Source organism: Mustela putorius, unplaced genomic scaffold (genome assembly GCF_011764305.1).
Source record: "Mustela putorius furo isolate JIRA1106 unplaced genomic scaffold, ASM1176430v1.1 tig00000460_pilon_pilon_pilon, whole genome shotgun sequence".
NCBI classification, from domain to species: domain Eukaryota; kingdom Metazoa; phylum Chordata; class Mammalia; order Carnivora; family Mustelidae; genus Mustela; species Mustela putorius.
In genome coordinates this window covers 17,140,297-17,163,218 of record NW_025421389.1, presented here as the reverse complement: position 1 = coordinate 17,163,218, position 22,922 = coordinate 17,140,297, and the positions used below count along the sequence as shown (strand labels likewise).

Here is a 22,922-nt window from a genome sequence, read left to right as displayed (position 1 = left end):
ATTCCATAGCACAACTTCCTGTTAGGGAGTGAGAAAACTTTAAAGCATTTTTAGCTTGCTCAATCTTTTTTTTTTTTTTTTTAATATTTTATTTATTTATTTGACAGAGAGAAATTACAAGTACACTGAGAGGCAGGCAGAGAGAGAGAGAAGAAAGCAGGCTCCCTGCTGAGCAGAGAGCCCGATGCGGGACTTGATCCCAGGACCCTGAGATCCTACCTGAGCCGAAGGCAGCGGCTTAACCCACTGAGCCACCCAGGCGCCCCGAGCTTGCTCAATCTTTAAGCTCATAAATTAGTCTTCGAAGTGGCCGTTGACCTTGACCACCACTTTCTCCAGGTTCAAATGTCCGAGGGCCGATTGCTAATTATATTCAAAATTGTTTCTTCACCATTTTCCAACATACATTTCCTTCCTCTTACTCCTCTTCTTTTAAAAAGGACAGAAATTAGTTTGACTGAACAGTGATAGGATATGTGTAACTGTTTTTATTGAGTTATAGTCAATAGCATTGAACAATATGTTCCTTTCGAGTCATTATTTACATATGACATATGTGCAGGTCTCTCTGTCCCTACAGATTATAGGTTTCCTTATGGGCAAGAACTTGATTGATTTGTACCTATTTTCAATCTTCCTGGTAACTAGCCTAACATACTGTAAGGTCTCAGTAAACAGACGGGGAATGAAAAATGGACCTCTTAAATCACCCCCAGACTTACTCTCTTTAGTACAAATTTTATGTGAAAGGAAAATTTGCTAGAGCAGTGGTTTGAAAACCTGACTGGATATTAGATTCACCTGAGAAACTAATTTTAAAAAATGATTCTAGGCTTCACGTCGACCAACGGACATCTTTGGATAAGACCCTGAGCGCCAGTATTTTTGTTTCAAAGACCTTCAAGTGATTCTAACGTGTAGCCAGGTTTGAGATGCTCTTTTCCAGACTAGAGCAGTGGATCTCATCCTTGGCTTCACGATGGAATCATCTGGAAAATTAAAAGAATATGAATTCTTTGGCCTGCCGAAGCCCTGAATTTCTGATTTAATTAATCTGGGGTGCACTGTCAGCATGGGGATTTTTTTCAAAGCTCCCCAAGTGATTCTAATGCTTAGCCAAGGTTGAGAACCATTGCTTTACATCAGGCATTCTCAAACATTAGTTGAATCAGAATCAACTGGAGGGCTTGTTAAAACAGACTGCTGGACCTAACTTAGGGGCTTCTGATTCAGTAGGTACAGGGTGGGACCCAAGAATTTTAATTTCCTACATGGTTCTGGGTGATGCCACTTCTGCTGTTCTGATGCCACTGAGAACCACTGATCTCTTTTTCCCCTCAAACTGTAAGGCATTTATGAACCACCCAGAATCTTGTTAACATACAGATTTTAATCCAGTAGGTCTGGGGTGAGACTTAGGCATGTGGATTTCTAACAAGTGCCCAGGTGATGTCAAGGCTGCTGGTCCATGAACTGCACATAAAACACATACAGGGTTTTCCAGAAACCGGAAGTCATAGTTGTATAAGTCAGTAGTCATAGAGCACTGAGGTTTTCAAGGGATGGTAGGATTATTCTGCTGATTTGTGAGCAGGAGGTAGAATTGGAGGTGGCAGGTTTGGAGGATATGGTTTTAGATTAAGCAGCATCTATCTGGAAAGCTTTCATGTTTGAAAAGCTTTTTTCTCCTAACTTCTTTGAAAGAGATGAGCAATGTCTTACAACCAGAAATACTGAAAGGATAAATGACATCTGTCCCAAATGAATGACTAAATGTCTGTTACCGTTATACAGTGAAGAAAAGCAGCTTTTTAATACATCATTTTGTCACAAGCATTTAGGTCCAGTTAAACTACACATGGCCTTAAGGTGTGTATTGTCTTTGGGAAGAACTGAAAGTACATCTAAGAAGCTTATGACATCCCCCCAAAATGTCAACAGTTGTTTTTTTGTTAAATAGAACTCAAAAAGCTGATTAAGTTCAGATGAAAAATAAAAACAGGGATAATAAAGAAAGCTCTGGACATTAAGAATCATGAGAGCATCTAGCACTACCAGAGAGTGAATTTTAAATCCTCAATAATTAAATACTAGGATAATATTTGATGCATATATAGACAGAAAAATGGAACAACAGAGTAGAAACTGCAGAAACAGAACAAAACTATATATGAGAATATAGAAGATGATACTATGATTGGATAAGGCAGTATTGAGGCAGTATTGAGGAAATGGTGCATTGTTCAATAAAACAACTGGGTAGCCATCTGGGAGAAAATGAAGTCAGATCCGTAACTCATATCATACAACAAGATAAATTCCAAATGACCAAATATTTAATTTAAAAAAATTAAACCACAAAAATACTAGAGGAAAAAAAAAAGAAGCACATTCTCCCATAACCTCAAAATGGTTGAAAATCCAAAATCTACAAAAGATTGATAAATTTGACTACATAAATAAAAATACTTCTATAGGAAAAAGCATGAGAGTCAAAATACAAAGAACAAAAATATTTCTAATTCGTATCACAGATGAAACTCTACTATTGCTAATATATAAAGAGCTTCTAGAAATCAAGACTAAAAAATCCCAATACAAAAATACAGAAAGACCAAAGGTCAATAGAAAATTTACTAGAAAAGTTAAGTCATATATCTATGAAATGCATGAAAAGATACCCAACCTCAGCCATTAGAAGCTAAATATAAGTCTATAGTACATTGGGATTTTATTTTTCACCTATAATTAAACCAACAAAATTCCAAAATGTTTGATGAAGCTGTAGGCAAAAAAGTACAACATCAGGGTGGTAAGATAAGAAATTGGTATAACTGGTGTGGAGGATAATTTGTTAATATCCCCTTAAAATACAAATACATATACTTCTTGAAAAAGTAAAACATAATGGAAGAGAACAGACTTCAGAGCCAAGGTGGTTGGCACTGCCACCTGCTCTCTGACCTTGGGCAGGTTGCTTAGCCCCTATGTGCTTCAGTTTCCTCATTCTTTAAAAAAAAAAAAATATATATATATATATATATATATACACACATATATATATGTATATATATACATATACATAAATATATATAATATATATATACATATATATATATGTATATATATATAACAGTACCTTCCTCACAGGATTGTTAAGAAGGTTAAATACGTAGGTTAATATATGTAGTGTGGTTAGATCAATGCCTGCCTTATAGCCAACACTATATAATTGTTAGCAAAGAGTATTTTTACTTGACCCAATACATCACATTCCTAGGAATTTTTCCTAGTTATGTATGGGCAGTTTTGAAATAACTCCTGTACAAGATTATTCATTTCATCCTTTTTTCAGAGAAAGATTGGAAACCACCCAGATATCTGTCATGTGGGTAATACTGAAATTATAGTACATCCATAGAATAAAGTACATTGTAGCTGTTAAAAAAAAATAATACTATTGAGGATGTTCTCCATGAACGGTTTCGGACAACTTACCAGAGTTTTTTATTATTAAGGGAAAAATCAAAGGTACAGAACAGTGCTCACAGTGTACAAATTGAGGAAGGATAAAGCTCTGGGTTTCATTAGGTATGCCTAAAAAGCTGGAAGAATATGCTGGTGACTGTGAAGGGTGGACAGAGATAAGAGCACAGCCTTCCATTTGATACCCTTTTATAGCTCTTATTTTTTTAGTGGTTTTATTTATTTACTTGACGGGGGTTGGGGGGGAGACAATACAAGCAGGAGGAGTGGGAGAGGGAGAAGCCGTCCCACCCCCGCCCCGCACTAGGGAGCCCGATGCAGGGCTCCATCTCAGGACCCTGGACTCAGGACCTGAGCCAGTGGCAGACGCTTAACGACTGAGCCGCGCAGGTGCCCTATAGCTCTTATTTTTGAACCATGCCTATGGATTCACAAGACACAACATTTTGTAGTAACTCTTGTAACTTCACGCCCACTGACCCCTCAGGGTCACCTAAATTGCCTTCTTTGCTAGTAAATAATGGCTCAGAGAAGAACCATCCGTTTCTAAATTAAACTGCCCCACAATTATTTTTGCCATTTTTCATCTGTACCATGTGCATTTTTCATCTGTTGATCGTACATTAGAACGCCCTGGGAAAATCACCTTGGAATCCAGGCGCTCTGTATCACTGGACGTGTGAAAGCAGGCCCGTTCCTACTGATATAAAACCCAAAACACACTAGAGGGCGCCTGAGTATCACCGTCAGCCAGTGACTTTGCTGCTGAACATTCAGGACCTTCTTTTTTTTTTTTTTTTTATTCATGAGTTGTTCAGGGTTTGTCTGAAACTCATTAGTTAGAATTTGAGTCCATTTCTGAGCTACCATTAAAAGACATCTATGTCTTGAAAAAGGAGCTACCTTTCTATCTTGATTCCAATGTGACTTTGAAGACCAATGAAGGGTGCTTTAGACCTGTTATTCTTCTCTTGGAAATTACAGATACTTTATGAAAACAAATATAGCAAGGTAACTCGGTCCCCTATAGTCTTCCAGACAAAATGAAGCGCTATCAAGAATCCACTACCCAGGGCCGCCTGGGTGGCTCAGTGGGTTAAGCCTCTGCCTTCGGCTCAAGTCATGAACTCAGGATCCTGGGATCAGGCCCCGTATCAGGCTCTCTGCCCGACGGGGAGCCTGCTTCCTCCTCTCTCTCTGCCTGCCTCTCTGCCTACTTGTGATCTCTGTTTGTCAAATAAATAAATAAAATCTTCAAAAAAAAAAAAAAGAAAGAAAGAAAGAAAAAAGAAACCACTACCCATTTTGGGGCTCCTGGGTGGCTCAGTCGTTAAGTGTCTGCCTTTGGCTTAGGTCATGAGCCCGGGGTGCTGGCATCAGGCTGGGCTCTTTGCTCAGAGGGAAGCCTGCTTGTATTCCCTCTCTTACCATCTCTCTCTGTCAAATAAATAAAATCTTGAAAAAAATATATAGTACAAAAGAAAGAAATCCACTACCCATATTAAGATCGACATACATTCGTGGCTCTTGCTGGGACAGCGGATCAGGCAGCCAACAGACCTTTATTAAGCACCAACTATGTGCTTGGGGTTCAGTGCTAGGTAGCTACCAGAGAACAAGACCTACAGCCCTGAGCTTCAAGGAGCTTATGTTCCAGTCATGTGACAGAGGCAAGAAATGTGGAACAAAATAATTTCCAGTGCCAATAAATACCTCAAAGGATACTGAATAACTTGACTTAATAAAATGATGAAGGGGAATGTGACTGGGATGTTTGGGTAGGACTCTCTGAGGAGATGTCATTCAAGTTGAGATGTGAACATACAAAGAAGAGAAAACTGTGGAAGCTCTGGGGGACAGGTTTGGTCTATGGCCCCTGTGGCAGCAGCCCTCTCCCCTAGGGACAGCACAATGTTACAGGAGAAAAAAATAAAACCAAAACAAAACACTAATTCAAAAGTCACAATCACAGGTTATATCCTGGCTCTTCAGCGAACTACGTGGTAGCACTTCCTAGATATTTGAGCAAGAGACTCTTTAAGACTGATACTCCTTATCTAATATATGGGGTCAATTCCTGCCTTGGAGGCCTACTAGAAAAAATTATACAAAGCTCCTGACATGTGGCAGACGGTGTAGGGAAGCTACTGTCAACACTGGACATTCTCAAGCTATAGCTTTCTTTTCCTATGGGAAGGGAAAGGAACCACTCAGAGTAGGACCTTATGGATTTTTTTTTTTTTCCTTTTTTCAGGTCAGAGTGCCTCAAAGTAAAAGGGATAGCACTTCAGGTAGAATTAAAAAATTGTACCTAAAAGGGTAGCATTTCAATGCCCTAGTAGCCCAATCTATGGTAGGACTCTCAGAGAACTCAGAAAACACACGTTACACTTGTGGGTCAGAGTCAAACTCTCAGAGTGGTACACAAGGCTCTCCGCGCCCTAGCCCCTTCTCCTGCTTCAGCCATTTCCTTTGTCATCGCCGCCCCCCGCCCGGCCTCCCTACCACTCCCAGCATCCTCTGGGAACTCACAGCTCCCAGAGCCCAGCGTCTCCCCTGCATTTCTGGTCATGCTGATGGGCCACTCTTCCTTGTCTTGTTTGTTTGGGAAAACCTTACCCTCCCTCTTGAGATGACGGAGCCACCCACTGCTCTCGTTTTCTGTAGTTTTAGATTTAGTAAAACTTTTGGTGGTCTATAAAATTAAGCTGTACCTTTATTTCAATGATGATCATCTTTTTCTAATTTGTTTAGAAATGGAATTTTTTTGTTGTTGTTTAGAATTCTTCTGGTTTGGGTGGTATTTGTTTTTAAATATTTTATTTCTTTATTTGACAGAGAGAGATCTCAAGTAGGCAGAGAGGCAGGCAGAGAGAGACCGGGGGAGGCAGGCTCCCTGCTGAGCAGAGAGCCCAATGGGGGCTCAATCCCAGGACCCTGAAATCATGACCTGAGCTGAAGGTGGACACTTAACCCACTGAGCCATCAAGGCACCCCTGGGTAGTATTTTTGAGTCTCACCTTTATCATACTCATAAAAATTATTCTTCTATAGAGTAAGTGCTCTGTATCTTCATTGATTGGGTTTTTTTTTTTTTCCTTTGCCCTGTGTGACCATGACAAGAGCACTTACTTAGGACAGCATAATTCAAATTGAACTTCATGGTTTTTTCCCAGCATAACGCATTTCCTCAGGCATCTGTCTGTGTGCGCTGATCAGCACTTGGTTTAGCTACGAATTGTGTGATCTATGGAGTGTCACTCCATTCAGTCAACATTACTAACGAGGGACCCATGAAAAGGAAACTTTCCTCGTTAACTAAAGCCTGCCCTTTCAGAAACCAGAACCTTAACCTAAGCCATCATTTCCCAGGTCAGCTTTCACCCAACGTGCTGGAGGGCCTGACATGCTGGTGCTAGCTTAGCTGGGGCCGTGGCACTTGGCTCTGTGGTAATGTCCCTGGCTGTGGCAATGGGAAGAAGGATGCTCTGCTTCTTCCCTGAATGCCCCAGACTGCTAGGGATCTGCAGTCGTTTTTGCTGCTGTCAGTGTATCTGCTGTTTAGCATCTCCTGCCCTCGTGGGAAGCAGACATATTGGGAGTCAGTACAAGGCGGCCCGGGTGGCTCAGTCGATTAAGGGTCCAACTCTTGATCTCAGCCTAGGTCATGATCTCAGGGTCCTGGGACTGAGCCCCGCATTGGGCTCCTTGCTCAGTGCCGAGTCGACTTGGGATTCTCCCTCTCTCTCTCCCTGAGCCCCTCCCCCTGCTCAAGTGAGCTCTCTCTCTACAATAAATAAGTAAATCTTTAAAAGGCATTCCTTTTTAAAGAAAGAACATAGAATATAGCTTTCTTTGATTTTTATTTATTTATTTATTTGACAGACAGACAGAGATAACAAGTAGACAGAGAGGCAGGCAGAGGGGGAGGAGGTAAGTAGGCAGAGAGCCCGATGCAGGGCTTGATCCCAGGATCCTGGGATCATGACCTAAGCCGAAGGCAGAGGCTTAACCCACTGAGCCACCCAGGAGCCCCATGATTTTTTTAAAATAACTATTTCCCTAACCTTTTCAGTTTTCCATGGCCCACCCCCCAGAGTCATTCTCTTGCCTTTTGCTTTATTGAGCCATTCTAAATTACTTTATTTCCATGAAAATAACAACTCTCTATTCACACTTTGATTTCTCTAAATTATCTAACCTTTATATACATGTTATAATTTTAACTAAACAGACAATAAACATAAACAGGTTTGTGAACAATTGTAAAATCTTCTTGGTAAGCATACAACCCAACTGATGGACAGAAATCCCAAGACATCCTAGAGAGGAGTGGGGAGTCATGAGCCTCACCTGTGGGTATCAGTTGGGAGATCTTAAAGTAAGGACTGGAGAGGATTACTGAATCCAATGAGTTGAGAAGACGAATACTTTTGTGTTGTACATATCTAGATTGTGAGGATGGGAGTGTGGGTATTTAGACTAGAGAAACTGTCAGGTGCCTTACATGCAGGCCCTTGTATGTCATTATAAAGTAGGGGCTCTCAGAATACGGTCCCTGGAACCCAGTGGCATCATCCTCCCCTGGGAAATTGTTAGAAGGGCAAATTCTTGGGCCCCATCCCAGACCTCTTGAGTCAGAAACTCTGGGGTGAGGCCCAGCAATCTGCTTTAATAAGCCCTCCAAGTGATTCTCATGCATGCTCAAGTTTTAGAACCGCTGTGCTAAGGAGTTATGCCTTTCCTCTACATGCCGTGGAATCACTGAAAGATTTTAGTAATAGAGTAATTTGAATTCTGTGGCCATCCAGAGGCCATGCTTACATATCCCTAGTCGTGTCATGTAGAGTTCGGGTTACTTGGTTAATCAAACACAAGATATTCCTAAAAATCTCTTTCATATTCTTGAAAATAGTTCATTGCTTCATTCATTTACATGTATTTAGTAAGACCTTACTAGGTACCAGGCATTGTCTTAGGTACTTAGAATGTAATACTGAACAAAAACCAAAAATCCCAACCCTCATGGGGCTAACTTTCTAGTAGGAGGAGATGGACAATAGACAAAAATAGATAAATCATGTATTTGTAGGTGATGGAAGTGCTAGGGAGAGAAAGAGAGCAGAGAAATAGGGAATTGGTTGTGGGGGGAAATTACAGTTTTAAGGAGGTCATGAAGGAGGTGAGAGCGTATCAAGCAAATATTTGAGGAAAGAATGTTCCTCAAAGAGGTAACAGCACATGAGAACGGTGATGGCCCAGTGGTCCTGGGCAGAGTGAGCAAGGGAAAGGGAAAGGTAAGGCCTGCTTTCCACATTATTTTGTTGACAGATGGCTACCTGACTTTATTATAAACCATAAGTCTAGCCAGATAAACAAGTAGATTCTATGTATTCTGATGTAAATGGAGAATTCAGTGCTCCATGTAGGTAGACCTTTCATTCAATGATACTTACGGAGCATGTATGTGCCAGGCTCATGTGACTAGCCCACCAAAACTGAGACCTACAGTCTGGAGGGGAAACAAACCCCATTACCAAGCCAACACTTGTTACAAAAAGGAAAGTACAAAATGCCAAAGCCATGAGCTCAGGTACCTTTGTTGTAATCTCTGAGGAGTCAAGGAAGGCTTCCTGGATGAAATTCTATTTCAGCCCAGGCTGGAACAGCAGCAGTGAATGGGATTGGTCAGAATAAGTGAGGTGAAGAGGTGTTTCCCAGCAAAGATGGCCTGTGCACAAACCCTGGAAACAAGGGTGCCTATGACCCAACCACAGAGTTAAGAAAGTACAATGTGAAAAGAACAAGAAGTACAGAATGAAGGACCTTAAACCTTTAAAGATTAAGGGCAAGGGGGAAGCACTGAAGGGACTGCAAGCAGTGGCTGGCATAATTAGTTTGGGGGTTTTAAAAGTGGCAGGACCTTATGTAGAAAATGAATGCAAAAAAGTAGTATCTCCAGTGGTTTCCATGTCATCACATTCTGATGGAGCGTCTGCGCGTGAAATACGTTGTGAAATGCGTTATGAAGGGTTCTGCACGAATGGAGAAAGTGACCAACAGCAGAGCCAAATGGTAATTCTCTGATGGTATTAACAACTGTGTTTTGTCTCTTAATGGCTGAATCATGAATATAAATCCCCAGATAATTCAAACAGCTGTACAAAATATCCGTGTTAGAGCCTGACAATGGCGGGCTCTTGGTGCCGCCATGCCTCCGCCTCTCCCGCTGGCCATGTGTCAAGAGAGAGATGTTAGTCGGCTTGGACTGCCACAGAGCACAATGTCTCAGAAATAGAACAGAACTAATACAGCAGATCACTCGTTAGCCAAGTGAACCAATGCTCGCTGAATCCAGTGCTCAGGTCCCGAAGAGAGGGATTAAGTAACAGATGTGTTGGAGTGACAGTAAGCAAATAATACATTTAAGAAAAAAAATCAGACACTCTGGCCTATTTTAATTTGGCTATGTGCTAGTTGTTAATACCAGAGAATAACAAGGAAACAGATATGTTAACTGAGGGGCTCTGCACAACGTCCGTGATAATAAAAAATAAACAATAAACAATATCAAGGAATAAAGGAGCAAAACTTGCCATGATTGCAGAACTTAAGGATAATATGCTTTCTAGACATGTTTCAGTGTGTGTCTGTGCAGAGACACTAATTCACATACAGCTCTCAGTGTAAAGCCTCAACTTTTTTGTGTGGTGCCCATTCTGTAAGAACCTGATGAGTTTCTTTGAGAGAGAAGTAGCCGCCCAATCTAGCTCAGCTGTACTCAATCTGAGTTGCTTTCCTTCCTACAAACCCTCACTTCAAAGCAAGGAACATAATGTACAATTTTTTAATGGCTCTAGACCCAGGCACTCAGGCTCTCTGCTCTGCGCCTTACCTCAGTGTAAACACCTAATCAGGATTGCCCGCGTTTCATCAATAGCAGCCAAATGCAATTCGAGAACCACAAGCCTTTGAAGTCCTCCCAGCAAAGGCCGGTTTTCTAGTCTGGGATAATGACATGCCATGATTGCTGTCTTTGTTGTATCTTTTCAGTAGAGAAGCAATTATAGGCCCCAATTTAACAGAATAGACATTACACAGCTTATGATGCTCAAAATGCAATTTCATTTGATCATTTTCTCGATTTGATTGGTATTAATAGAATGGTTCACAAAAAAAAAAAAAATAGCTGGCAGAGGTTGTGTCCCATTCCACTTTCAAAGAGATAATGTAGAAGTATGCTTTACTTGCCCTGAGACTCTCACTGGGGTGATTCTGACACCGAGTTCCACCCAAACAGCCCGTGGATGGAAAATATCACACATCCTACACTCTCTGGGGAAAGAAAGCATAGGACATCGTATTTGTAATTTGGAAACTTTTTGCCAGAGCTATGTCTAAGGGATCGATCCCGGGCAGTCAAACAATTGGAATCACCAGTGGCAGACTGAATTAACTAAACCAAGTCCCCTTTACAAAAGCCAGAGAAATCAAGCATCCTAGCGGTGGGTCTATGATTCAACCCAATTTTTTCTCCCAAGCTCCAGATAACATTTTTGTCCAAGACATCACCTGTTTGAGGTTTGAAAAAGGATTATTTCTTCTCCCACTTAGGCAGCCTATTTAGATTCCACACACACACCCCGCCCAAACTCTCTTGGCCTTCATTTCTTGTGCAGGAAAGAGATGATTTTACTTGTAATTGAGTGGTGTTTCCTTTTAACATCATGGCAGTAAGGGATAGAGTCCTTTGCAATAACAGGGCCAACGTTATGAAACCTAATACTTTTATAGTCCCCTCATGTTTCTTAAACCAGTACCAAGAGATGGACTGAGAGATGGCATCATGACACACAGTTCCTCACCTGCGGTGGCAGCATTTATATTCTTAAACTCTCTGTTGCATAGCAGGTTACACCGTTTCATGGTGTTGGAAAGTTTTCCTTTTGCAGAGTAGGTAATCTTTCAAAATCTATTGTGTGCTCCTATTTAATTTTTTAAAAGATTTTATTTATTTGTCAGAGAGAGAGCAGAAGCAGGGGGACAGGTAGGCAGAGGGAGAAGCAGGCTCCTTGACACAGGGCTCAATCCCAGGATCCTGGCATCATGACCTGAGCCAAAGCCAGATGCGTAACCAGCTGAGTCACCCAGGCCTCTGGAGTACTCCTATTTGAAATCAGGAAAATCCCATGATCCAATAGCACGTTTTGCCCTTGTCTTTGCTATGATCTTCAAGCATGAAGAAGTCTCAATTTTCATTTTTTCCCATTTTCAGATCAACCTATAAGTATCTAAACTTCCATATCATCTGTTTGCCATATCTCTGCATTCGAGTGCAGCAACAATGACAGGTATTGTTTGTGGCCACAGAACCTGCATCGAGCAGTGAGGAATGAGGTTATCTTTACTGGCAGACACTGGCTTATTAATATTTAACAAATATCTCCCCCTCTCTCCCGATTGAATAGCAGTCTGAATAAACGCAAAGTAAAAGTAAGAAACAGCAGGAGAATCTGAACACAAACATGACGGATTCTGGGGGTGCCTGGGTGGCTCAGTTAGTTAAGCATCTGCCTTTGGCTCAGGTCATATCCCGGGGTCCTCGGACCAAGCCCCACATCGGACTCCCTGCTCAGCAGGGAATATGCTACTCCCCCCAACCCCACTCGTGCCCTCATCCTTTCTCTCTCAAGTAAAGAAATAAAATCTTTTAAAAAATAATAAAGTATAAAACTATCTGGGACCACCCCAGACCTTCTGATTTAATTGGTCCGGGATGGGACCAGGGCACTGATATTTTGTCACTCTAACATCTAACTAAAGTTGAGAACCTCCGATCTACATCATTCAAATTCACTGACTGCCGACATTACAAATTCTGCAAGTCAAAGATGATATTTCAAAATTGCCAAATATGAGGCTCTCGAGTTAGACTGCCCAGCTGCTCCACATAACTGATTCTGGGCAAGTTCCTTAATGTCTCTGTCCCTCAGTTTTCTCATCTGCAAAAAGAGGGGGTAATAGTAATACATACGCGATAAGGTTTAATACAGTAGGACTAATAGAATATATTCGAAGTGCTTATGACAGTGACTAGCACACCATGGGCATTCCATGTATATTAAATATTGTTATTTTATTGTGCTCATCATCTTGAAGCATAGTGGTATTTCACTATTCATTATTTCTCTTATTACACTCAGCATTTGTTGCTACATCCAGCTCAGATAACTGTTCTAAAATTGGGTCCCCTGTGTACTGAACATTTTTTTTTAATTTTTATTTATTTATTTGACAGAGAGAGAGATCACAGGTAGACAGAGAAAGAGGGGGAAGCAGGCTCCCCGCTGAGCAGAGAGCCTGATATGGGGCTCGATCCCAGAACTCCGAGGTCACGACCCGAGCCGAAGGCAGACACCCAACCCAATGAGCCACCCAGGTGCCCCTGAACATTTTTCTTAAAATATTATTTATTTATTTATTTAACGGAGATCACAAGTAGGCAGAGAGGCAGGCAGAGAGAGAGAGAAGGAGGAAGCAGGCTCCCTGCCGAGCAGAGAGCCCTATGTGGGGCTCGATCCCAGGACCCTGAGATCACGACCCGAGCCAAAGGCAGAGGCTTTAACCCACCAAGCCACCCAGGCACTCCTGTCCTGAACATTTAAACTAAATAGTAGTTTGACCTCAAAGCACCAATTCTCACATCATGCCTGTAAGAAAAAACATGATTTATTCCTGTTTTCCTTGGGAATAAGCCAGGTCCCCAAGGACTAAGATATATCCTTGAACTGAAAATAAAATGCAACCCTGCAGGACCTCTTTCTAGAGTACACAGATGAGCCTCATGGCTCTAAGACTTAAAACGAATCCCATTAATACGCTTTATATGTTTTACCCTCTTAGATCTCCTACCCCATCAATGTAACTGACAAGACGTCCATTCAGAACGCCAAAGAGAGCGAAAATGCTGCCATCAATCCTGAAGACCAATGGCATCAAAGAGCCCAACAGCTAAAGGTTACTTGCTAGATTGAACTTTAAATGGGTTTCAAGGGTTACTGCTAAATATGAGTAAGTTTCATGACTCACTTCTTATCCCTTACAGGTTTATTCTTATGCATGAAAGTAGTGACCCACCCTTGTGAGGGTAAGACTGGTTTCTGCCCAGATGGGCCAATGCTTGTTCAGCCTGCCAAGTCTACCCATTTTTCCAAAGGTTCTAAATTTCCTAGAAGAAAGATCATCACATCACCCTTTAAACATTCAGAGTTAAAACCCCAAACAGAAGCAAGGCATGGAGAAAATGGGGGTGGGGGTGGGGGTGGAGGTGGGGGGGTGGGGGGGAAGGAGTCACAGCTGCAGAATACTGTCCAAACCTGCACTGCTTCCAACTCTGTTTCCTTAATGGCATCCCTAGCTGATGGGGATCACAATCGCTGAAAATGGGTGAGAATCCCCAGAACTTCCCTGAACCCTCGTTTTTGTGGGATGGGAAAGCCTACTAACAAGCAATCTAGCATGAAAACATCCTTTTCTGGCCCTGGGTTTACTACTCTGACATCATAATGTGATTTTAGGGAAGATTTTTGCGAAATAGTCCCCACTGACCGTTTCTCTAGAAGAGAAAAAGCACTGGCAGATGATTTCTTCTGGAACCAGTATATGGAGTTCTGTGGAGCATTCATTCTTATACCTGTATCCCTGCTGAAAAGAGGGGTGAGCCCTACAAAATCACCCAGCCTAGAAAGCCTGACACCATCAGTTCAAACTATGTACAGTGCTAAAGGTGTAAGAAAAATAAAGTTCATTCCAGTTTCAGAGAATTTTGATTTTTTTTTTTTTTAGAGTTTATTTATTTACTTGACAGAGATCACAAGTAGGCAGAGAGGCAGGCAGACAGAGAGAGGGAAGCAGGCTCCCCGCCGAGCAGAGAGCCTGACTCTGGGCTCAATCCCAGGACCCTGAGATCATGACCCGAGCCGAAGGCAGAGGCTCCAACCCACTGAGCCACCCAGGCGCCCCTGAATTTAGAAAGGAGGGCCTGCCTGGATCATCTTTTTCCAGGTCACTCTCAGAATTGCAAAAATAAGTAAATAAAAAATAAAAGAATAAAAACAGTCATTCACCCAGAGCTTCCTGAAAGCTGATGCCAGGAGGACAGCCCCCAGAGGTGGAGAGGTACTCAAATGCCCGTGGCAGTGAGATGCAGATGAGGGTCAACGCCAGACCTCAGAGAGATCCTGGGGGGGGGGGGGGGCTTGGCCAACAGGATGGAGAGGACAAGGGAAACACTTTAAGATTTTGTCCTGTGTTACAGAGAATGGCCTGGGTCAGAAGACACGGATTTCTGGACCTTCGCCTTTTTTTTTTTTTTTAAAGACTTCATTAATTTATTTGACAAAGAGAGACACAGCAAGAGAAGGAAGCAGGGGGAGTGGAAGAGGAAGAAGCAGGCTTCCCACTGAGCACGGAGCCCAACTCAGGGCTCCATCCCAGAACCCTGGGATCACAACCGGAGCCAAAGGCAGACACTTAATGACGGAGCCACCCAGGTGCCCTCACTTGTCTTTAAGTTGATGCAGAACTTTGGGGAAATCTCAGCTCCCCCCACACCTTAAGTTTCTCCCTTATTAAATGAAGAGTTGCCTGAAATGAACTACAAGATGCATCCCAGCAGCAAAATGCTATTATTCTAGGATATTTTTCTCCAGTTACTTAAATTATTATAGAAAACCCATTTGAAGATTGTAAGGTTCTCGCAACCTAGAGCTTCCATAATCATCACTACAGAAAATTATAGGATCTCAGCCAGTGATAACATAATCACAGGGCTGGATTTGTGGCATAGCCTTTGACAGAGGCGGTCAAAAATTTTATATGGAAGAAAACTGGAAGAAGCCAAAAGAATGCTGTGTGTTCTCTGGGTATACTAGAATTCATTTGTTCATAACCCACTCGCGAATGAGGACAAGGAGGAGCCAGACATCTAAAGATCGTAGACCTAAAACAATCAATGCAGAGTGGTCCATGGGATGCTTCCCTTCAGTAAGAATGGATTTAACTCCCTCTGCATATGCCAGCGAGGCAGGCACTCAGCTCCATTGCCTTTCTTTTTCCAGTTCAACTACCCAAATGCAGAGCCTTCTTTCTGGTCCCCATCCTTCACGGGGATTGCCCAGTCTGTCCCTCTCCATCCCCAGCCCCTCTCTGCAAGACCACTGTGCCCGCCCGTGGGCTGGATCACTCCCTCGGGGTTTATCACACTCGGCTGCTGTACCTGTGTTCCGTCTGCACCAGCTATACCAGCAGCTGCCTCAATGTTAAGATGGTTGTGTTGCAGGACACCTGGGTGGCTCAGTTGGTTAGGCCTCTGCCTTCGGCTCAGGTCATGATCCCAGGGTCCTGGGATCGAGCCCCGCATCAGGCTCCTTGCTCGATGGGGAGCCTGCTTCTCTGCCTTTGCCTGCCACTCTGCCTGCTTGCGCGCTCTCTTTCTGACAAATAAATAAATAAAATATTTAAGATGGTTATGTTTTCTTTATATCTCTTAGCACAGTGCTTTGCCCAAAGCGAACACTCAGTAAATATTTACTGGCTGGTTACAGAAACATTTAAAAATCATTACATGAAAATGGGCCTCTCTGAAAATATTTTTTCTGGAAAGATAGCTTTAGATGACTCTACATAACAATGAATAGCTCCCACTAATAAGAAATGTCTTTATATGAAACCAAAATAATTCCCACAACAAATATTTATTAAGTACCTACTATATTCCAGGCACTCAGGGTCAGGGCTCCAAAAGCACATGGTTTAAAAAAAAAAAAAAAAAAACTTAAAAAAAAAATAAAGTAATAAAAGATCTTAAAAAAAAAATGGTCCTTACCCTCAAGGAGCCCAAAACTTTAGCTGGAAGACAGTTATGGGATCATTATAATGCAGTAATTGAACATGCAGTAGGAACTTTAAGAAGCACCAAATTCTGCCTAAAAAGACAAGAAAAGCCTCCTGAGAAGAGACAGCATCTGAACGGACCCTAGAAGGATGAATCAAAATACGGCAAACAGGCAAGTGGCAGCAGAGGTCTGAGAGCCCGAGAGATGTGGTGTGTCCACAGCCTCACCCACAGGTCAGCATCCGGGGGAGTGGGTGTGAGGGAGCGCAGTGCTGTGACACAGGCTGGACAGGTAACTAGAGGCAGGGGCCGTGAACGGCTTTTATGTTGGCCAAAAGATTTCAGATTTTATCCTGCAAATGGCAGGAAGCCACTGGCCAATTTTAACCAGGTTAATGACGTGATCAGACTTAACATGGTAGAAAATTCATTCTAGCCAGGGTCTAGAGCATAGATTGGAAGGAAATGAGATTGCAGAACAGCAAAACCAGTTTAGGGGCAGTTTGCTGCTGTTCCCGCAAGAGATCACAAGAGCACTCAGGGCGGGGCTGGGTCCGTCTCACACTCTGCACACCAATAGCTTGCTTTTCAGTACGGTGGACAGATACAAATCCACCAAGGGCATGAAACTTCCCTTGGGTCAGGGCTGCCCCCTCAGAGCCTGCCAGAAGCGGTCAAGGAGTGAGACTAACAAACTCAGCAATTGTTTGGATACAAAGTAAATGGGGGAGAGAGAAAGAGCGTGGTTTCAGAGGGTCTGATTAGTGGTACTGACACCACTGAGGAAGAAAAGGAGGGCTTGCGTCCACGCTGGAATGGGGGAGGAGGGGTGCTGAGCCTGATGTGGAGTTTGGAGGTGGAACATGATCTAAGAATAGAACCCAGGGAAGACATCTGAGTTAGCAACATACATTTGATGGTAAGATTCCACTCCCTAGTGGACTGAAGCTGTAGGCATTGCTGAGATGCCCCCAGAATCACAGGAAGTGGGAGAAGAGAGAAGGGTCAAGAACAGGGCCTGGTATAGGATGGTTACATTTTAAGGGTCAGCAGAGGAAGAGAGAAGGTGAGAGACCATGAAGGGCTTGCCAGAGAGACAGAAGGCTGCCCAGAGTTTAGGAGTGTCATGGAACCCAAGACCTGAAAATCTCAAGAAAGAGACATCAGTGGGCAGGGTCAGACTCTGCAGGGCTTAAAAAGGTGCCATGAAAAGGGAATGAAACATGCAGCTCATACATGCCAGTCTCAAAGGATTCAGAAAAAAACTAAGTAGGAACAATGCACACAATATCAAACACAATATCACAGAAATGACGCATATGTGCGTTTGAGTGTCCATCTGTCTATAGATGGAGAGACACACAGAGAAAGATGAAATTGGCCCAAAGTTAACGCATCTCAGTAAGATGATCTGGGAGTCCTGCGGTTTTCCTGTAAGTCTGAAATAATGTTCTGTGCGAAAAAGTGAAAAGGTAAAGAAAGCAGTGCCCAGAGGATTTCGCCACAAGGAGTTTAGCAGCGGCCAGAGCAGAATAGCGTGGGGGTGGGTGGTCGGTTTTTCAACTGATAGTTAATGGTCACCATCCTCTCTTTCTATGTAAGCATCCTACTCGGACCTAAGGGCTTTACTTCAAACCAAGTCACCCCTCTTCACTTCACCCTTCCACATAGGTCTTGTCCTGAATCACTCTGTGCACCCCTGTGAACCTTCAGGGCTTTTCCAAATCCCTGTGTGTCCAGAACTGGACCCAGTACTAACCTAAGGGTCTGACCTTTGCTGGCCGGCATGAGGGAACAGAGGATAGCAGATCCTTCTCTGGCCCAGAGCACGTGGTCAATAGAAAAAAAATACAAAGTTCTCTAATTAAATGAAGCTTCCCAAAAAAATGAAATAGGCGGTTTCCTTTCTTGCCTCTCTAAAATAACTCCTGACTTTCTAGGCAAGGCAAAGGAATGACAGGGCGAAAGGTACGGATGATCTTTGACTCGTTAATATCAAAGTCCTCGTAATCACATCCTAAGTCAGCTTCCCACCCTTCCTATTATTACATACACCCTTCCTATTATTATTAGCTCTTATAGTCATAAGAGCTATTGTTTTGGTTTTGCCTCCAACGCCATCAAGAGAGCTATGCTTTTTTTCGTCTGAACACAGAGTCCTCCCTGACTGATGCTGAAAATCAGAGCCAGTTAATACACATTCTCTAAATGTTCTCAATATTATCAGACGAATTGATAACCCCCACCTTCAAAGTATTTGTGTTTTGTTGTTAATAAACACAACAGATGGGGAGCCCAGGCACAACCCTCGGGCTGATCAGGGTAACAAAGAACAAGAATGGCTTTTGTTTTAAAGCAGATGAACCTTTGGCTAAGACAGAGCGTGCATCCTTCCCTCTGGTTTATGGCTTGGAAGCAGGAAAGCCATAAAAGAGAAACAGCCAGACACTGCCTTTCACAGGGTTGGGGGCAAACTGCCCTTGGATGGCACAGTATGAACGAACATTAATAACTAAGTACAGATCTTACTAAGAAGTTATCATCCCTGCATCAGGCGTCAGGATTCCCCAATGCGAACGCTGTACCAATGGCCACTGCTGTGTGTGTGCTGGGAAAACCCAGTGCCATTAAGCAGTTATTCTGAGTGCATGGAGTATGGACTGATTGTGAGTATTGGTAACAAAAGAACCCCATTGAGAGCGGGATGGAATAGAGGATTTCAGTGCTGGTGGAGATTAAGTAGCCTGAGAATGGCTTTGTATATTAACTTGAGGGAAGTCGGGTCTTGCGACCTAAAAAGTGACACCTGATGTCTCAATTGTCGGGTAATAAATCTTCAGTAAACCACAGATCTCAAGTAGTCTGCTCAGAAGGTGAGAGAAATCACATCAAGCCTGTAAATGTCTTCTTTTCTGGGGACTGAAATGCCATCTCTGGGCACTTACGTTTATGTGAATAGCGGATTTAACACTTGAGACAATTGAAGTTTCATAAAATGATGAGTCCTTGGCCTTGTTGACAAAGCACCCTGCGAAGAGAACTATTGTAATCTGAATTGTCAGCTGCAGAGGTATAACGTGATGAAAACCAAGTGGCAACCCAAGATTTCGGGTCCAGTAACCTAAGGAAAAAAATCCTGATAGCTTTTTTCTTTGTTGGTGGGAATGAGGACAGAGAACGGAGACTTGTATAATCCGATAGCAGCAGAAAAACTCCTGCTCACCTATTTTTCTAACAGTTAAAAACTGACAAAATTTCATTTTAAGACTTTATTTAGTGATTTGAGAGAGAGCGTGCGCGCATGCGCGTTCACACAAGCGTGCACGAGTGGGGGGAGGGGCAGAAGGGGAGGAAAAGAGAATCGCAAGCAGTCTCCACGCGGATTGTCAAGCCCCACTGGATCACAGGACCCGGAGATCATGAACCCGAGCTGAAATCAAGAGTTAGATGCCCAAATGACTGAGCCACCTCCGGATTTTTTTTTTTTTTTAATGATGTTATCAGGGGCACCTGGGTGTCTGTTAAGCATCTGCCTTCGGCTCAGGTCTTGATCTCTGGGTCCTTGGATCGAGTCGCGCATTGAGCTCCCTGCTTGATGGGGAGTCCGCTTCGCCCGCTCTCTGCTCTTCTCCCCTGCTTGTGCTCTCTCTATCTCTCAAGTAAATAAATAAAACCTTTTAAAATAATACAATAAAATGACATTATCAGCATCAATAAATATAGATTGTAGCACAGGTGGGTGTTTTTTCTTTTCTTTTTTGGCTTCTCATCTTCATGAACAGTGGTGATGGCCATGAAAATAGCCACTGTGTTCCATCAACACACCTGAAAAGACTGTACAGTAGCAGTTTTCTTCTGGGTCCACTATAAGGAAGGATGCTCTTGGCCTATTTGCAGAGCTTTCCTGCCTGCATTTCCCCCCATGAGGCTCCATATACTGCATGGAAGGAAGAACCCTTCTCTCAACTGAAACACAGAGAAGGAAGTTCTTCCTTTTTTGGAGCGCCACCGGTAAAAATTCAAAGTGTAGACGAGCTCATCAGAACCTAGCCAATCCTCCAGAAAGCAAGGAGAACATGCTTTGAATTTCAGATAAGCCATTAATACTTGAAAATCTGATATGCAAAGTAACATTGTATGGGACTGTTTTAAATTTAATAGCCTCAACCTCATCATTACAGGGAGATGTCATTGGAAATAGAATACCACTTAATATTATACGGAATAGGCTGTCTTAGTAATTATATCAGAAAAGTGAAAAGTTGAACTCATTGCAGTAATTTGACCATCCTTCATAGCAAGCTGAAACCATTTGAGCAAAAATAGGAGTTATTCACTTTAAGGGTTTTTTTTTTTCCCCCTTGAATGACCAAGGTAACCGGCATTTTTCAATTAATGTTGCACAGAGAGAGATTTCTTTTTATATGTGTGTTCAGAAAGAAATAATTTGTAGTTCTATACCACATTGATGCATATGGTCATGTTACTGTTTTTACTAAGCAGTTAATCATTCTTTCCAAAGGCCTCTTAACTCTGCTAGTTCTCCACAAAGTAATGAGTGCTTTATTCCTTGGAAAATATTTCTAAATGGCTTAGCACAATATAGTTACATAGTGTATCTATTATACCAGGAGTACATTTTGTTGTTATAAGACTTGAAAAGCATAAAGACCGTTCTGAAATTGAAATATTTCCCCCAGATGTTTGATTGCCTAAGTACAGGCTATATTAAGGAATTGAAGCAAAACAACCCTCGTGGCTTCACAAATGTCCTATCACAGTGCAGACCCTTTTATAATCCTCTGAATAAAATCTAATTTGTTTCATCTGGTGAAGAGGTCATTTCTAGCTTCTGACCTATATGAGTAAGAAGATCTGATCATCTAAATGGCATCTTGTATCTGACTTGTACTTGTTCGGTAAAGCAAATCACTGATGTCCTCTCCGGTTGAGATTTTTTTAAATGTTCACCTTAGTTGAAATAAACTTGCATATTTCAATGTAGATTTGTACTTTCTTTGTAGCCCTGCGGAGGTAAATCTCCTCCCCCTAACCCCCCATTTGGTAACACTTCATTTTACATTTGAAGTCAAAGACTTGTCTTTAATATCAAGCCCATTCTAAGCTCTCTACTTCTTTTTAGAAAATTCGTAATCTGAAATTGCCAGGAAGACTTTCTCAGCTAGTCACGCTCATATCCTGAAATTAGGAAAGGACCTTCTGGACTCTTTATCTCCTTTCAAATCTGTGGTCACCTTCCCAGCAGTCTCAACTCCTGGTCTGAAAAAATACTAAGTAAAATGTGAAGACTGCCAATCATCTGAGTTTACATTAACCAAAGGTATCTTTTTAGGATTACCAGGAACAACTGTCTCAAAATGAAAGTGCAAAATCAAACAGCGTGCCGAGAGGTCCATCTTCTGAAACAACCAATGGCCAGCAACCTTCCAGAAAACCAGTCCGGCACAAGATTCGAAACCAGCATAAACGTCAGCATGGCCTGAAGCCTCTGGTGACTGAAGAGCTGGCTGTCAGTCACAGAAACCTGCATAGCACTCCCAGACAGAAACACAACCAGAATCAGCCTGCTGATACTTCAGTAAAGCACGAAACAATCAGAATTATGAATGCGCCTAACAATGATTTACAACACTCAGGCGCACTTAGGAACCAGGAGCCTGAAGCAACCTCCAATAAATTTGCTGCACCACAGCAGGCTTTTGACAAGGTGTTATACAAAAACTCTACTGGAAATCACTTGGTGAATGTTAAGAAAGAAAGAGGACACAGAGGCCGAGAAGAGAAAAGACCGTCACATCAGCAGCTACACCTCAACACCCTTTCCAATATGGACTTGAACTTCCTTAATGAGCTTACTGAAAGACCAGTGGCACTGAGCCAGAAAGGCTCCCAGTCTGCTAGTAACAAAAATGTTAATGGATCGAGGGAAAATAAGAAGCAATCCAAGCAGATCTACACAGAGACAAAATACAAGAACTTAGAAATATTATGGTAAGAACTCCCCTTTTCTCAAGTGTCTTTTCTAGAGGAGAAACGAGAGACTACTGAAGACGGGAGGAGGAGAATGGGGGGTGGGCACATACGGGGACGGTCAGGGGAGAGGAGGACATCACCTAACACGGTCCTCGGCTCTGAATTTCTTTTTTTATGATTTATTTTATTTATGGAGGAGAGAGAGAGCAGCAAGTGTGGAAGGTGAGAGGGGCACAGGGAGAGGGAGAAAGAGACTCTCAGGCAGACGCCCTACTGAGCGTGGAGCCCAAGGCAGGGCTTGATCTCACAACCCTGAGATCGTGACCTGAGCCAAAACCAAGAGTTGGATGCTTAACAGACTGAGCCATCCAGGTGCCCCAGTTGGCTCTGATTTCTGCCTCAAATAGTCCACTTTCAATGTATTTTTCTTCTTCTCTGTCTCCTCTAGTTTTTCCACTGTAGTTAAGCCGGGGTCAGGTGGGGGGGGGCGGCAGACAGAGGCACTAGTCATTTAAAAAACGAGCTCTTTTGATCTTTTTGATATTTT

The 22,922-nt window shown here is 42.6% G+C and overlaps 1 protein-coding gene across 4 annotated transcripts in view; it reads left to right on the top strand.

The window, feature by feature from the left end:
- JHY (junctional cadherin complex regulator) overlaps positions 1–22,922 on the top strand; it is a 55,886-nt gene that overhangs the window by 18,305 nt on the left and 14,659 nt on the right. For 3 of the 4 annotated variants that reach the window (XM_004750092.3, XM_004750094.3, XM_004750090.3), the window contains exons 4-5: positions 13,390–13,503; positions 21,735–22,393. In XM_004750092.3, coding sequence (XP_004750149.1) covers positions 13,390–13,503; positions 21,735–22,393 — 773 coding nt within the window. Of the gene's footprint in view, positions 1–13,389; positions 13,504–13,591; positions 13,792–21,734; positions 22,394–22,922 lie in introns of those variants that run through there. The other variant, XM_013054977.2, reaches the window with a different exon arrangement.